Here is a 17,564-nt window from a genome sequence, read left to right on the forward strand (position 1 = left end):
TCCTAACTTAAGTCTGTCTTAAGTCTGTCTTACGTCTGTCTTAAGACAAATTTAAGACAAAATCCTAACTTCTGTGAATACCAAAAGTAGTAAGTTTAGGATTTTGTCTTAAGTTAGTTCTGTGAATCGGGCCCAGAGAGGTTATATTTCACTAGTGAGGGTCTTGTGCATTCACACCCAGAGAAAAGAGTCCTTCTGTCACAGAGAGGTTATATTTCACTAGTGAGGGTCTTGTGCATTCACACCCAGAGAAAAGAGTCCTTCTGTCACAGAGAGGTTATATTTCACTAGTGAGGGTCTTGTGCATTCACACCCAGAGAAAAGAGTCCTTCTGTCACAGAGAGGGTATATTTCACTAGTGAGGGTCTTGTGCATTCACACCCAGAGAAAAGAGTCCTTCTGTCACAGAGAGGTTATATTTCACTAGTGAGGGTCTTGTGCATTCACACCCAGAGAAAAGAGTCCTTCTGTCACAGAGAGGTTATATTTCACTAGTGAGGGTCTTGTGCATTCACACCCAGAGAAAAGAGTCCTTCTGTCACAGAGAGGTTATATTTCACTAGTGAGGGTCTTGTGCATTCACACCCAGAGAAAAGAGTCCTTCTGTCACAGAGAGGTTATATTTCACTAGTGAGGGTCTTGTGCATTCACACCCAGAGAAAAGAGTCCTTCTGTCACAGAGAGGGTATATTTCACTAGTGAGGGTCCTGTGGACTCACCCCCAGAGAAAAGAGTCCTTCTGTCACAGAGAGGGTATATTTCACTAGTGAGGGTCCTGTGGACTCACACCCAAAGAAACGAGTCTTTCTGTCACAGAGAGGGCATATTTCACTAGTGAGTGTCCTGTTCACTCATACCACAGAGAAAAGAGTCCTTCTGTCACAGAGAGGGCATATTTCACTAGTGAGGGCCCTGTGGACTCACACCCAGAGAAACGAGTCTTTCTGTCACAGAGAGGGCATATTTCACTAGTGAGTGTCCTGTTCACTCATACCACAGAGAAAAGAGTCCTTCTGTCACAGAGAGGTTATATTTCACTAGTGAGGGTCTTGTGCATTCACACCCAGAGAAAAGAGTCCTTCTGTCACAGAGAGGTTATATTTCACTAGTGAGGGTCTTGTGCATTCACACCCAGAGAAAAGAGTCCTTCTGTCACAGAGAGGTTATATTTCACTAGTGAGGGTCTTGTGCATTCACACCCAGAGAAAAGAGTCCTTCTGTCACAGAGAGGTTATATTTCACTAGTGAGGGTCTTGTGCATTCACACCCAGAGAAAAGAGTCCTTCTGTCACAGAGAGAGTATATTTCACTAGTGAGGGTCCTGTGGACTCACCCCCAGAGAAAAGAGTCCTTCTGTCACAGAGAGGGTATATTTCACTAGTGAGGGTCCTGTGGACTCACACCCAGAGAAACGAGTCTTTCTGTCACAGAGAGGGCATATTTCACTAGTAAGTGTCCTGTTCACTCATACCACAGAGAAAAGAGTCCTTCTGTCACAGAGAGGGCATATTTCACTAGTGAGTGTCCTGTTCACTCATACCACAGAGAAAAGAGTCATTCTGTCACGGAGAGGGTATATTTCACTAGTGAGTGTCCCATGGACTGATACCCCAGAGAAAAGAGTCCTTCTGTCACAGAGAGGGCATATTTCACTAGTGAGTGTCCTGTTCACTCATACCACAGAGAAAAGAGTCATTCTGTCACGGAGAGGGTATATTTCACTAGTGAGTGTCCCATGGACTGATACCCCAGAGAAAAGAGTCCTTCTGTCACAGAGAGGGCATATTTCACTAGTGAGTGTCCTGTTCACTCATACCACAGAGAAAAGAGTCCTTCTGTCACAGAGAGGGCATATTTCACTAGTGAGTGTCCTGTTCACTCATACCACAGAGAAAAGAGTCATTCTGTCACGGAGAGGGTATATTTCACTAGTGAGTGTCCCATGGACTGATACCCCAGAGAAAAGAGTCCTTCTGTCACAGAGAGGGCATATTTCACTAGTGAGTGTCCTGTTCACTCATACCACAGAGAAAAGAGTCATTCTGTCACGGAGAGGGTATATTTCACTAGTGAGTGTCCCATGGACTGATACCCCAGAGAAAAGAGTCCTTCTGTCACAGAGAGGGCATATTTCACTAGTGAGTGTCCTGTTCACTCATACCACAGAGAAAAGAGTCATTCTGTCACGGAGAGGGTATATTTCACTAGTGAGTGTCCCAGGGACTGATACCCCAGAGAAAAGAGTTCTTCTGTCACAGAGAGGGCATATTTCACTAGTGAGGGTCCTGTGGACTCACCCTAAGAGAAAAGAGTCCTTCTGTCACAGAGAGGGCATATTTAACTAGTGATTGTCCCATGGACTGATACCCCAGAGAAAAGTGTTATTCTGCCACAGAGATGGTATATTTCACTAGTGAGGGTTCTGTGGACTCAGCCCCAGAGAAGAGAGTCCTTCGGTGGCGTAGAGGGTATACTTTACTAGTGAGTGTTCCGTGTACTCTCATACACCGAAGAAAAGAACTCTGCTGCAAAAAAATGACATGTTTCATTAGAGAGTGCCCCGTGGAGACTTGTGCCCCGGAGGCGAAGACTCCTTGCCACACAGAGGGCACATTTTAGCAGGAGGGCCCCTGCTTGCTGGGGTCCACGGTGCCAAGGGCGTCGGGCAGGGGGGCCCCTGTGTCCTGCCTGTGGGCCGGTGGGCCCCTGTGTCCTGTTCGTGGGACGGTGGGCGCCTGTGTCCTGTTCGTGGGACGGTGGGCCCTTGTGTCCTGTTCGTGGGACGGTGGGCCCCTGTGTCCTGTTCGTGGGACGGTGGGCCCCTGTTTCCTGTTCGTGGGACGGTGGGCCCCTTTGTCCTGTTCGTGGGACGGTGGGCCCCTGTGTCCTGTTCGTGGGACGGTGGGCCCCTGTGTCCTGTTCGTGGGACGGTGGGCCCCTGTGTCCTGTTCGTGGGACGGTGGGCCCCTGTGTCCTGTTCTTGGGACGGTGGGCCCCTGTGTCCTGTTCGTGGGACGGTGGGCCCCTGTGTCCTGTTCGTGGGACGGTGGGCCCCTGTGTCCTGTTCGTGGGACGGTGGCCCCTGTGTCCTGTTCGTGGGACGGTGGGCCCCTGTGTCCTGTTCGTGGGACGGTGGGCCCCTTTGTCCTGTTCGTGGGACGGTGGGCCCCTGTGTCCTGTTCGTGGCACGGTGGGCGCCTATGTCCTGTTCTTGGGACGGTGGGCCCCTGTGTCCTGTTCTTGGGCCGGTGGGCCCCTGTGTCCTGTTCTTGGCACGGTGGGCGCCTATGTCCTGTTCTTGGGCCGGTGGGCCCCTGTGTCCTGTTCTTGGGACGGTGGGCGCCTATGTCCTGTTCTTGGGACGGTGGGCCCCTGTGTCCTGTTCGTGGGACGGTGGGCCCCTGTGTCCTGTCTGCGGGCCCCTGTGTCCTGTTCTTGGGACGGTGGGGCCCAGGAGGGGAGGGGGAGGGAGGGCAGCGCGTGGCCAGGCGGTGACCCGCAGGCCCGGGCAGTGCCGTCAGTGCCAGCCTCGCACGCAGAGCCCAGCACTTTCTTTGTGCCTCTGATCCCTCCACAATGGCCGGGCCTCGGCCGCGCGGGGGCCCAGGGTCGGGCCGGACTCCCCCCGGGGGCCGGCTCTGTTCAGAGGCCGCGCTGCTGAGCTGGCAGGGCAGAGTGCCCACTCGGCAGATCCGGAGGGCGCCGGGTATAAAAGGGGCCCGGGGACACGGCCCCCGCATCAGCGCTGCTGCACCCTGCCCTCCAGACGTGAGTATGGGCCCGGGGTCGGGGCGAGGGGGCCTGGAGGCGGGGAGGGCTGGGGCGGGAGAGTCGAGCTGGGAGCGCAGGGCGCTGGCGGTGGCAGGGGTGAGCCCTGGGTGTCAACAGGTCTAGTGCCATGATGTGCACGAGGGTCGACGGAGTGACAGCGTGTCCATGCCTGCGCCGATCACTGCTCAACCCCCTGCATCACTGCTCTTCACTGCCACACGGGCTCCCACTGCGTTACCGCTGAGTCAGCACCTCTGTCGGTGACTCACCAAAGCACCACCACAGCAATAGGTGTGCTCTTCTCGACCACGTGGTGCCGGGGTACAAAGATACAGAGGGTGGGAGTCTCTGCCTCTGTACAGCGGATGCTGCACAGGCACAGACGGTGTGAGGGTCTTTGCCCCTGTGAGGGGTTCATGCACAGGAACAGAAAGTGTGAGCGTCTTTGCTCCTGTGACCAGGTCATCCACAGGCGCAGAAGGTGTGAGGGTCTTTGCCCCTGTGAGGGGTTCAAACACAGATACAGAGGTGTGAAGGTCTTTGCCCCTGTGAGGGGTTCATGCACAGGAACAGAAGGTGTGAGCGTCTTTGCTCCTGTAACCAGGTCATCCACAGGCGCAGAAGGTGTGAGGGTCTTTGCCCCTGTGAGGGGTTCAAACACAGGTACAGAAGGTGTGAGGGTCTTTGCCCCTGTGAGGGGTTCATGCACAGGCACAGGAGGTGTGAGGGTATTTGCCCCTGTGAGGGGTTCATGCACAGGCACAGAAGGTGTGAGGGTCTTTGCCCCTGTGAGGGGTTCAAACACAGGTACAGAAGGTGTGAGGGTCTTTGCCCCTGTGAGGGGTTCATGCACAGGCACAGGAGGTGTGAGGGTCTTTGCCCCTGTGAGGGGTTCATGCACAGGCACAGGAGGTGTGAGGGTCTTTGCCCCTGTGAGGGGTTTATGCACAGGTACAGAAGGTGCGAGGGTCTTTGCCCCTGTGATGGGTTCATGCACAGGTACAGAAGGTGTGAGGGTCTTTTCCCCTGTGAGGGGTTCATGCACAGGCACAGAAGGTGTGAGGGTCTTTGCCCCTGTGAGGGGTTCAAACACAGGTACAGAAGGTGTGAGGGTCTTTGCCCCTGTGAGGGGTTCATGCACAGGCACAGAAGGTGTGAGGGTCTTTGCCCCTGTGAGGGGTTCATGCACAGGCACAGGAGGTGTGAGGGTCTTTGCCCCTGTGAGGGGTTTATGCACAGGTACAGAAGGTGCGAGGGTCTTTGCCCCTGTGATGGGTTCATGCACAGGTACAGAAGGTGTGAGGGTCTTTTCCCCTGTGAGGGGTTCATGCACAGGTACAGAAGGTGTGAGGGTCTTTGCCCCTGTGAGGGATTCATGCACAGGCACAGGAGGTGTGAGGGTATTTGCCCCTGTGAGGGTGTCATGCACAGGGGCAGGAGGTGTGAGGGTATTTGCCCCTGTGAGGGGTTCATGCACAGGTACAGAAGGTGTGAGGGTCTTTGCTCCTGTGAGGGGTTCATGCACCGGGGCAGGAGGTGTGAGGGTCTCTACCTCTATGAGCAGGTCATGCACAGGGGCAGGTGTGGGGGTCTTTGCCCCTGTGAGCAGGTGATGCACAGGTACAGAAGGTGTGAGGGTCTCTACCTCTATGAGCAGGTCATGCACAGGTGCAGAAGGTGTGAGGGTATTTGCCCCTGTGAGGGGGTCATGCACAGGCACAGAAGGTGTGAGGGTCTTTGCCCCTGTGAGGGGGTCATGCACAGGGGCAGAAGGTGTGAAGGTATTTGCCCCTCAGAGGGGTTCATGCACAGGTACAGAAGGTGTGAGGGTCTTTGCCCCTGTAAGCAGGTGATGCACAGGCCCAGAAGGTGTGAGGGTCTTTTCCCCTGTGAGGGGGTCATGCACAGGTACAGAAGGTGCGAGGGTCTTTGCCCCTGTGAGCAGGTCATGCACAGGTACAGAAGGTGTGAGGGTCTTTGCCCCTGTGAGCAGGTCATGCACAGGTACAGAAGGTGTGAGGGTCTTTGCCCCTGTGAGCAGGTCATGCACAGGCACAGAAGGTGTGAGGGTCTTTGCTCCTGTGAGGGGTTCATGCACCGGGGCAGGAGGTGTGAGGGTCTCTACCTCTATGAGCAGGTCATGCACAGGGGCAGGTGTGGGGGTCTTTGCCCCTGTGAGCAGGTGATGCACAGGTACAGAAGGTGTGAGGGTCTCTACCTCTATGAGCAGGTCATGCACAGGTGCAGAGGTGTGAGGGTATTTGCCCCTGTGAGGTGGTCATGCACAGGCACAGAAGGTGTGAGGGTCTTTGCCCCTGTGAGGGGGTCATGCACAGGGGCAGAAGGTGTGAAGGTATTTGCCCCTCAGAGGGGTTCATGCACAGGTACAGAAGGTGTGAGGGTCTTTGCCCCTGTAAGCAGGTGATGCACAGGCCCAGAAGGTGTGAGGGTCTTTTCCCCTGTGAGGGGGTCATGCACAGGTACAGAAGGTGCGAGGGTCTTTGCCCCTGTGAGCAGGTCATGCACAGGTACAGAAGGTGTGAGGGTCTTTGCCCCTGTGAGCAGGTCATGCACAGGTACAGAAGGTGTGAGGGTCTTTGCCCCTGTGAGCAGGTCATGCACAGGGGCAGAAGGTGTGAGGGTCTTTGCCCCTGTGAGGGGGTCATGCACAGGGGCAGAAGGTGTGAGGGTCTTTGCCCCTGTGAGGGGGTCATGCACAGGTACAGAAGGTGTGAAGGTCTTTTACTCTTTGAGCAGGTCATGCACAGGTACAGAAGGTACGAGGGTCTTTGCCCCTGTGAGCAGGTCATGCACAGGTACAGAAGGTGTGAGGGTCTTTGCCCCTGTGAGCAGGTCATGCACAGGGGCAGGAGGTGTGAGGGTCTTTTACTCTGTGAGCAGGTCATGCACAGGTACAGAAGGTGTGAGGGTCTTTGCCCCTGTGAGCAGGTCATGCACAGGGGCAGAAGGTGTGAGGGTCTTTGCCCCTGTGAGGGGGTCATGCACAGGGGCAGAAGGTGTGAGGGTCTTTGCCCCTGTGAGGGGGTCATGCACAGGTACAGAAGGTGTGAGGGTCTTATACTCTGTGAGCAGGTCATGCACAGGTACAGAAGGTGCGAGGGTCTTTGCCCCTGTGAGCAGGTCATGCACAGGTACAGAAGGTGTGAGGGTCTTTGCCCCTGTGAGCAGGTCATGCACAGGGGCAGGAGGTGTGAGGGTCTTTTACTCTGTGAGGGGGACATGCACAGGCACAGGAGGTGTGAGGGTCTTTGCCCCTGTGAGGGGGTCATGCACAGGTACAGAAGGTGTGAGGGTCTCTACCTCTATGAGCAGGTGATGCACTGGGGTCGAAGGTGTGAGGGTCTTTGACCCTGTGAGGGGGTCATGCACAGGTACAGAAGGTGTGAGGGTCTTTTACTCTGTGAGCAGGTCATGCACAGGCACAGAAGGTGTGAGGGTCTTTGCCCCTGTGAGGGGGTCATGCACAGGTACAGAAGGTGTGAGGGTCTTTTACTCTGTGAGCAGGTCATGCACGGGCACAGAAGGTGTGAGGGTCTTTGCCCCGTGAGCAGGTCATGCACAGGTACAGAAGGTGTGAGGGTCTTTGCCCCTGTGAGGGGTTCATGCACAGGTACAGAAGGTGTGAGGGTCTTTGCCCCTGTGAGGGGTTCATGCACAGGCACAGGAGGTGTGAGGGTATTTGCCCCTGTGAGCAGGTCATGCACAGGGGCAGAAAGTGTGAGGGTCTTTGCCCCTGTGAGGGGTTCATGCACAGGTACAGGAGGTGTGAGGGTCTTTGCCCCTGTGAGCAGGTCATGCACAGGTACAGAAGGTGTTAGGGTCTTTTCCCCTGTGAGGGGGTCATGCACAGGGGCAGAAGGTGTATAGGGTCTTTGCCCCTGTGAGGGGGTCATGCACAGGTACAGAGGTGTGAGGGTCTTTTACTCTGTGAGCAGGTCATGCACAGGCACAGAAGGTGTGAGGGTCTTTGCCCCTATGAGGGGGTCATGCACAGGTACAGAAGGTGTGAGGGTCTTTTACTCTGTGAGCAGGTCATGCACAGGCACAGAAGGTGTGAGGGTCTTTGCTCCTGTGAGGGCGTCATGCACAGGGGCAGAAGGTGTGAGGGTTGTTGCCCCTGTGAGGGGTTCATGCACAGGCACAGGAGGTGTGAGGGTATTTGCCCCTGTGAGGGGGTCATGCACAGGTACAGAAGGTGTGAGGGTCTTTTACTCTGTGAGCAGGTCATGCACAGGCACAGAAAGTGTGAGGGTCTTTGCCCCTGTGAGGGGTTCATGCACAGGTACAGAAGGTGTGAGGGTCTTTGCTCCTGTGAGGGGGTCATGCACAGGTACAGAAGATGTGAGGGTCGTTGCCTCTGTGAGCAGGTCATGCACAGGTACAGAAGGTGTGAGGGTCGTTGCCCCTCTGAGAGGTTCATGCACAGGCACAGGAGGTGTGAGGGTCTTTGCCCCTGTGAGGGGGTCATGTACAGGTACAGAAGGTGTGAGGGTCTTTGCCCCTGTAAGCAGGTGATGCACAGGCCCAGAAGGTGTGAGGGTCTTTGCCCCTGTGAGGGGTTCATGCACAGGTACAGAAGGTGTGAGGGTCTTTGCTCCTGTGAGGGGGTCATGCACAGGGGCAGGAGGTGTGAGGGTCGTTGCCCCTGTGAGCAGGTCATGCACAGGTACAGAAGGTGCGAGGGTCTCTACCTCTATGAGCAGGTGATGCACAGGTGCAGAAGGTGTGAGGGTCTTTGCCCCTGTGAGGGGGTCATGCACAGGTACAGAAGGTGTGAGGGTCTTTTACTCTGTGAGCAGGTCATGCACAGGCACAGAAAGTGTGAGGGTCTCTACCTCTATGAGCAGGTTATGCACAGGTACACACGGTGTAAAGGCTCCAGCCTGTGTGAGGGTGCGTGGAGCAGGTATATGTGTGAGAGTTTCAACCCCCTTGAGTTTCCTGTGTAGAATGTGCTGCTGTGGTCGATTCTGCTGGTGATCGAGGCCTGTGTGACTGTTTTCCTGGTGTTCCCAGGAAGCCATCTGAAGATCCAAAGGATGTGGACGCAGGTGCGGTCACTGCGTTTACTTGGGCAGTCATGTCAAGATTGTTTTCCAGGAGGACTCCACGTATTTTTGCATGGGTGGAGGCAAAGAGAGAGGGTGCACGGTTCGTAGGCCACCGGGCGGAGTCCCAGGGAGAACCTTTCCCTCCACAGATCACTACCTCAGTTTTGTCTGTGTTCAGTTTAAGGCAGTTATTTTGCATCCATGGGGTTAGCAGAGCCATGTGGGTTGAATTTTCTTTCTGTAGTAGGGCCTTGTTTGACAGGGAGAGTATCAGTTGGGATGCACCAGCGTGGGAGAGTTTGTTGATATTGTAGGATCTGGTGAGGTTCACTAGCGGAGTATTGTAGATGTCGAATACCGTAAGGTTTAGGGACGATCCTTGTGGGCTCCACATCTGAAGTTGTTCTTGGTCTTTGATGTGTAGGGTGGTGGGGTGAGTCTTTGTGTTCTTCCTGTGAGGAATAAACAAACACAGCATCTTTGGATGCCTGTCTCGTGCCGTCTTTTGATCAGGGTGGAATGGGAGAACGCGTGGACGGCTGCGGCGAGGTCGGGTGGTAGACGGCCTCGCTGTGTCTCCACAGTCTAGGATCATTTTAATGTTGTCAGTTGCTGCGATGAGGTTATTCTTGGTGCTGTGGTTTGGCTGGGAACCTGTTTGCGTGTTGTTGAGGAGTGGGTGTGCATTGAAGGGGTGGTAGCGTTGTTTGATTATGGCTTTTTCCATCACTTTGGCCAGGTGTGGTTGAAGGGAGATCAGGTGGTAGTTTGCTGGTTGCATGGGATCTGCCAAGGGTTTCTTTAACAGTGCATTAACCAATGCATGTTTCCAGGCCTCTAGGACCCTCTTGGTGCTTGGTGGAGGCATCCATGATGTGAGTGACGCTTCTCTGGTAGGGGCGGCCCCATGTTGTAGATGTGGTGAGGGCGAGGGTGTGTGGGTGCCCTGCTGTGGATGGTTCTCATGATGATGGCCGGTTCCTCCATGGTGAGTATTTCGCAGACCATCAGGGATATTCCTTGGGTGTTTGTGCGTCGGCTGGTGGGGAGGGTTTAGGGGTTCGGCTGAGGGTTGAAGCTGTTGTGTATGGCTTTGATTTTGTCACTGAAGAATTCAGAGAGGTTGTCACATCGCTCTTGTGAGGGGGGATGCAGAGAATTGTGGCGACCGGTGAAGTCAACTCCTTGATGACCGCAAAGTTTCCTTTCCAATGATGGATCTGTTGTCTATCCCCCAGATTCATCAAGAACACATTTTGCTATTCCTTAATAGCGAAAAATTAAGGAATAGGAAAATGCTATTCATCAAGCAATCACCTAAAAAATAGCAATTTCAAATAATACTTTAAATGTGACTCGAAAATTGCGAGTCGCAATTAAGAAATATCTCCCCATTCATTCCTATGGGCCTAGAGGCCCATAGGAATGAATGGGAAGACCATCTCAATTTGCTAATCGCAATTAGCAATTCGCAAATTGAGATTGCGATTTCAAGGGTGCAGGGGTGTCCAAATGACACCCTGTTGCACCCCTCAAATTGATGTGTGCACATATGTTGCGCACACGCATGCACTTAGGGCATGTGTGTGCGCAACATGAAACTTTAAAAATGCACTTTAGTGCATTTTTCAAAGTTTTTGCTATTTACCACGTAGTTAGACTTCGCGGTAAATAGCGGCCCCAGATTGCGAATTCGCAATTTTAAAATGGTTCATGAATTGCATTTAAGGAATCTCACATTGAGATTCCTTAAATGCAATTAATCGCATTTTAGCGATTTCTAGAATTGCGATTTTTGCATTTGGGATGATGAATCCCAAATGCAAAAACAGCGCTCGCAAAGGAGCCGATATTAGTTTGATGAATCTGGCTGTATGTGCTTTGATAGGGCATTCTCCACGCAAATCCCAAACTGCCTCCTATCCATGTGTTGCAGCGGAATGCGGTAGAGCTAGCGTGCCCTTACATACTCAATCCACAATGTTTCTCCAAATATCAACAAAAACAAACCACTCTCAGTCGCTTTGTGTTGGCTTCATCGGCTAACGGCCGACACGTTTCGGCTCTCAGCCCTTCACCTGGTCAAGGAGCCTTGCACACATGCATGTTTTCTCACCTGCTAAGAATGTGAGAGCTCATAGGAAAGTTAATCCTAGAATTAAGCCTTTTTATATCCTTGCCAGTTTAGAACCTCGGACTGAGATACCAATGACCAGCCAACACATGGAGACCCTGGGCCAGTGGAAGGTGACCATCTGGGAGGAGGAGAACTTCCAGGGCAAGCGGTGCGAGTTCATGATCGAGTGCCCCAACATCCTGGAGAGGGGCTTCCGCAAGATCCGCTCGGTCAAGGTGGAGAACGGCCCGTAAGTGACGCTAGGATGAGCTGTGCTGGTCATAGAGCATACGTGTATATATATATGTTTGTGCGCCTGCGTGCATGCGTGCATGTGTGTACATAAACATGTTACATGTTTGAGTAACTTCAGAACACACATACAAGTGACTTAGTGGAGATAAAAGAGCGGTCCTGAGCAGTCACAAATCAACACCTCCCGCTAACTTCGATCCAAATATGGTCTACCTTCAATGCTCGCGGAAAAGTTTTCATCTTGGGAACAGTGTTTATAGTGACCTATCATTCATCCATCAAACAAACGAGGCCTCTAAAACTGCACACTGACAACTAATGTGTGTGTGTGTGTGTGGGGGAGTGAGGGGCATTCACTGACAACTAATGTGTGTGTGGGGGGGAGGGGGCGGCATTCACTGGCAACTAATGTGTGTGTGGGGGGGAGGGGGCGGCATTCACTGGCAACTAATGTGTATGTGTGGGGGAGGGAGGGGCATTCACTGACAACTAATGTGTATGTGTGGGGGAGGGAGGGGCATTCACTGACAACTAATGTGTATGTGTGGGGGAGGGAGGGGCATTCACTGACAACTAATGTGTGTGTGGGGGGGAGGGGGCGGCATTCACTGGCAACTAATGTGTATGTGTGGGGGAGGGAGGGGCATTCACTGACAACTAATGTGTATGTGTGGGGGAGGGAGGGGCATTCACTGACAACTAATGTGTATGTGTGTGGGGGAGTGAGGGGCATTCACTGACAACTAATGTGTGTGTGGGGGGGAGGGGGCGGCATTCACTGGCAACTAATGTGTGTGTGTGGGGGAGGGAGGGGCATTCACTGACAACTAATGTGTATGTGTGGGGGAGGGAGGGGCATTCACTGACAACTAATGTGTATGTGTGGGGGAGGGAGGGGCATTCACTGACAACTAATGTGTATGTGTGTGGGGGAGGGAGGGGCATTCACTGACAACTAATGTGTATGTGTGTGGGGGAGTGAGGGGCATTCACTGACAACTAATGTGTGTGTGGGGGAGGGAGGTGCATTCACTGACAACTAATGTGTGTGTGGGGGAGGGAGGTGCATTCACTGACAACTAATGTGTATGTGTGGGGGAGGGAGGGGCATTCACTGACAACTAATGTGTATGTGTGTGGGGGAGGGAGGGGCATTCACTGACAACTAATGTGTATGTGTGTGGGGGAGTGAGGGGCATTCACTGACAACTAATGTGTGTGTGGGGGAGGGAGGTGCATTCACTGACAACTAATGTGTGTGTGGGGGAGGGAGGTGCATTCACTGGCAACTAGTGTCCCAGACACATTTTCTATTTACAAATGTCTTGAAAGTGGCCAGGATAGCATATATCTGTAAATAGTGAAGTAGGCAGAGCCCACAGCCAACCAAAAAGTAGCCGAAAGTACCTGTATTTAGACAGAGCCCGCTGAGGAGGGCCCAGTGAGAGGCCTGTTGAGGGCGCAGGGAGAACAGGAGATGTCTCTCATATACCTGAGTTGAGACAGAGTCCCTGAGGGCCTCTAAGAGCTCTGTTGAGGGCACTGGGGGGAGCAGGAAGAACTGGAGAGCTCTCACAGGTACCTGGGTTGAGACAGAGCCCGCTGAGGAGGGCCCAGTGAGAGGCCTGTTGAGGGCACTGGTGGGTGCAGGGAGATGGGAGCTCTCACAGGTACCTGGGATGAGACAGTGTTAGGGGTGTGTCACCGCTCGGATCGGATAAAGGGAAAAGCCTGTGCCCCGGGTCACGTGACTAACACATCTCCTGTCTTCCTTCAATAGATGGCTTGGGTTCGAGTATCCAGAGTTCCAGGGGCAGCAGTTTATCCTAGAGAAGGGGGACTACCCTCGGTGGGAGGCCTGGAGCGGCAACAGCGGATACAGGACCGAGCACCTCCTCTCCTTCCGGCCTGTCAAATGTGCGGTAAGTGGCTGTCTGTCTGTCTGTGTATAAAGCCCCATGTGGCCTCGTTCGTGGAACCCTAGCCAGGCTAGCCCAACCAAGGCACATGCAAGCCAGAATCAGCCTAGAATGCCCACTGTCAGCTGACACGTCACATTACATTCCAACTGCCAACCAAGAAGACCTACTGCAGACACTCAGGACTTACAACCATCCTATGACAGATGTTGAACAAGCATCCCCAACAGCCACCCCAGCCACCTTTAACGCACAGACCGCATACCCCCCATGTCATAAACCACACTGCGAACAGTCATCGCTGCATGCAATCCCCCCAGTTACACACTCAGAACCATCGCCACGTTTCGGCAGGCGATCATAATCACTCGTCACCACCTTTTATCCAAATTACATTGAATTTACAATGTATATGTTCACAAAACGTATTTTTCATACATCCTTCCTGAAGTTTTCTGAAAAATTAGCAAAGTTGCACATTTTACGTCTACCCCACATTTGCATGACAATTGTGGCAATTTAAGTAGAAAAAGGTAAATTCACAGAAAAATTCATCATATATTTTCCATGTAAGCTACAATACACACTCATAACAGTTCCTACCACCTGTCTCACATAGTAGTCATTCAATCAATCACCATGAACCACCATAATATAGTATACAGGGCAATCACCAGCAGCTGACCTTTTCACGCACACATAGTACATCGAAAGTACTCAGCACCTGACAACAAAAAACCAACCCAATATGAAGCGCCACTCTCAGCTGCGATACCACCTGTTACGTCATATCACTGTCTGCCATACCATAACAAACACTCAGAACAGTCTGCAGTGCTGCTGTCCCCTAGGACCAACCATCACCAACTTCCTGCCTCTATCAGAAGCTACCTCTACAGAACACCACCAAGCTTTCTATTCTTAAAAATCCCCCCCTCCAAACTTACAAAGGTCACCAATCACCTCAGCAAACTTTAAAACATCATTGCGAGGTCTGTAAACCCAGTTTTTACGGCCTGACAGCAGTTGAATCCCAGCTGTCCGCTCAAAACACATCGGTTGGGGGGGGGGATACCTACTTGGTGAAGTCCAGTCCACCAAAGTCAGTGGTCTGTGGATGCAGCAAGAAAAAGAAAATAGAACAGCTCCTCCATCTGGGCTCAAGGACCTTGAGGCCACTGGGGAACATCTGACGGAGAGGGACAGAGAGCCATCAAAGGACAGGATTACAAGGCTACCTACACAGCATGGGGAGTTAAGGGATTGCACCCACCACATCCCAGATTCTTACAAATTGTTGAGTCCCATCTCCATGCTGACCTTGACGCTAACTGCATCTTTATTCACAATATTGGAGTTTCACACCAAGATAAAAAGAAGACATCTGAGAGAATGCTCTCAAATCCATCTCAGAAGACACAGAGGGCCTGATTTAGACCTTGGCAGACGGGTCACTCTGTCACAATGGTGACGGATATTCCGTCCACCAAAATATAAATCCCATTATATCCTTTGGGATTTCTATTTCAGCAGACGGGATCACCGTCACCGTTGTGACAGAGTAACCCGTCTGCCTAGATCTAAATCAGGCTGGTACTATCTTTTCAACCGCCGCCACTCATCGATGGCCACTCCCAGAAGCAAGGCTGTAAGCCTATAGTCACCTCATAGAATAATGACATGTTTCTAACCCTGGGTGTAGTTGGCGTAGCCGGGCTACGCGGAGGTCCACGGAGTTGCAAACAAACTCCGTGGAACTCCAGATCCCTTTCACCACACAGAGCAGCACCCAACGGTAGACAGTAGTTCCATCAATTCCAGTTTCAATGATACCAACTCGCTCCACTTCGTCGTGAAAATATTCTTGTCCCCTTCGTTCACGAGGTGAAGTATATCACAATCAGGTTATCAGCCAGAAAGACCCCCTAGACCCTGATGTCCCAGACACTGAAATCATCAAACTTGCTCCCTTGTGGATACCCAAATCACCATCTAAGTCTCTTACCTGCTACACAAAACCACTCAGGCAAAGAATGCCAAATGCATCAGCAATAAGGTAAATCACTTCTTTCGAGGAAGCCTCCGGCATTATAACCCTCAAACAAGCTGCCACTCGAAAGTATAAATGAGCCTCACAGCCCAAGGCCTCCCACTAAGGAACGAGGTACCTATAACCACCAGCATCAAGACCCAGCAAAACTATGGTGATGCTTCTGAATCTTACCTGCCCCTCCCCTCCAACAATATATTACATTGAGGTGATTCAGCTTACACAGCTATTTTATTTAACTAGTTGAGTGATGCATTCACACATTTATTCATGTATTAAGTTTTATTCATTCATTTACTTATACATTCACCTATTCTAAGGGTCAACAAAAAATGTCCTAGCGTTATTGTAGTGTTGAAAAGGTTTTTCTACACCACTTCCGGGCGTTTTTTTAAACTTGACAATCTTCACAAAGGTCATTAAGCTAACAGATTTCAAATTAAATAGTGGAAGAAAATTTCACCTAAAATAAAATTTTCGGGATAAAAACACCCCAAATTGACCCTTTTAGTGGGAGACATATCTTGCTAAATGTTTTTAAGATAAAATGATCTTCTGTCGACGCTGTAAACTTCAAAGACTATGAAAAGTATGAACTTTGACAATTTTGAGTTCCTGGCAACACCCACTGTCAACAAACCAACACAGTCAACGAGCTCTAAGAAGGACACATCCTCCAGGATCAAACAATAAACACAGCATGTGCCCTTAGACTCGCCTACCATCCAAGTGTTTGTTGTGTGTACTTTGTGCCCATGTGAGATGCCCATCTGCTGCTGGAGAGGCAGAGGACCCACTGCCCAGAGCTGAGATCACAGTTGCTGATCCCTTCTCTTTTTTTGGAACAGAACCACAGTGACAGCAAGGTGACCCTCCACGAAGGCGAGAACTTCCAGGGGCGCAAGTTTGAGCTCTGCGATGACTTCCCGTCTCTGCAGGCCATGGGCTGGTGCAACAAGGAGGTGGCGTCTATCAAAGTGAACTCTGGCAGGTAAGCGATGCCGGCTGGTGGAGCGGGCTGGAGAGGGCATGGATCCAAAGAGCAATGGTATTATATTGACAATCTTTGGGATCACAACAAATATTTTTAAAGCCCTTAAAAGACTGGATTTATTGCTTTTTGCGTGCTAAGATTTGATGTATTTGATAGATCTGAGACTCTAGTACTCATATTCAAGGACTCAGAAACTTCAATTTAAACTAGATATAGTGTAGAAGGGTGATCGAGAATGGACAAAATGACAACAATGTAATACTAAGCTCAGGAAGTAAAATAATAGTTGTGGCAGGACATAACTTGCCTAGACCAATGTAGACAAACCTTTCAACTCACCAGCATTGTGAGGGTGTCCCCCTCTTTTTACTTGTATTCAACCGCCCAGCAACATTCCTTCTTAGACTTTAATGGGGTCATCCACTTTTCAAACCTATATCACCCTCTAAAAAAGTGCTCAATCTCTATTCACCTTACTGGGACCACCATTGAACACTCAACTACATCTTTGAGTCAAGAGGCTGAGGGATATGTATGAATGCAGAAAGTGATAAAAGGTCTCCAGGGCGCTGATTACCTAGATCGCAAAAGACAGGAAGTGAAGTCATCAATGAGGTAGTAAATGACATGTTTTGGCTAAGTTGGATACAGGAAGCAGTATTTACAGCCAGAGCTACTGGCAGGAAGTAATGGTGATAGCATTTTTGACACTAAATATATGTGGACTGATTTGCTGTATGCTCTTTGTTGCCCTATCCCAACGTTTGCAGCTGGGTGGCCTACCAGTACCCTGGCTACAGAGGGTACCAGTACGTGCTGGAGCGCGACAAGCACAACGGGGAGTACCGGAACTACAGCGAGTACAGCACCCAGGCCCACACCAACCAGATCCAGTCCATCCGCAGGATCCAGCATTAAGATCTGCTCCTGGTCACCGGCTCCCAGGCTTCTACTCGACCCTTGAAGTGAGATACTGACGTGTAACTTATAGTAACTAATAAAGGATTTATTTGAACAAACGTACGCCCTCGCTCCACTTTTTGTGTCACCCTGTACTGAGGCAGCGCTTCACGTACCCCACCCTCCCTCCAGTGTCTTTATGTAGTAATGAGGTCAGGAGCTGGGTGTCTTACAGATTATTCTCACAGGATAACACAGAGCCGCACCACAGCCTTCACAAGGACGAGCCTGGTACCCAGCTGACCTCTCTCCATCCAAACCCTCATGTCAACCTTCAACTGCAGGGATGTTACATCAGCAACAGTCATGATACCTCATAGAATAGTGCATGACTTGTCTCTGCAGGAGGTCTTCATTTCTAAAAGAATGAGCGGCAGTACCAAATGCTCTGCTCAGAAGCCGGTTACCAGTGCAATTAAACCCAGGC

General features: G+C 51.5%; 1 protein-coding gene across 1 annotated transcript; it reads left to right on the plus strand.

Moving 5' to 3' along the window:
- Positions 1–11,026: 11,026 nt before the first annotated feature.
- On the plus strand, positions 11,027–17,196 carry CRYBA2 (crystallin beta A2). Its single transcript, XM_078683511.1, has 4 exons — positions 11,027–11,209; positions 12,995–13,136; positions 16,032–16,174; positions 16,948–17,196. Exons 1-4 carry the CDS (start codon positions 11,052–11,054, stop codon positions 17,093–17,095), a joined length of 591 nt encoding a protein of 196 aa, XP_078539637.1. The 5' UTR covers positions 11,027–11,051; the 3' UTR covers positions 17,096–17,196.
- The last annotated feature ends 368 nt before the right edge of the window (positions 17,197–17,564 follow it).

Source organism: Lissotriton helveticus, chromosome 3_1, assembly GCF_964261635.1.
Source record: "Lissotriton helveticus chromosome 3_1, aLisHel1.1, whole genome shotgun sequence".
NCBI lineage: Eukaryota > Metazoa > Chordata > Amphibia > Caudata > Salamandridae > Lissotriton > Lissotriton helveticus.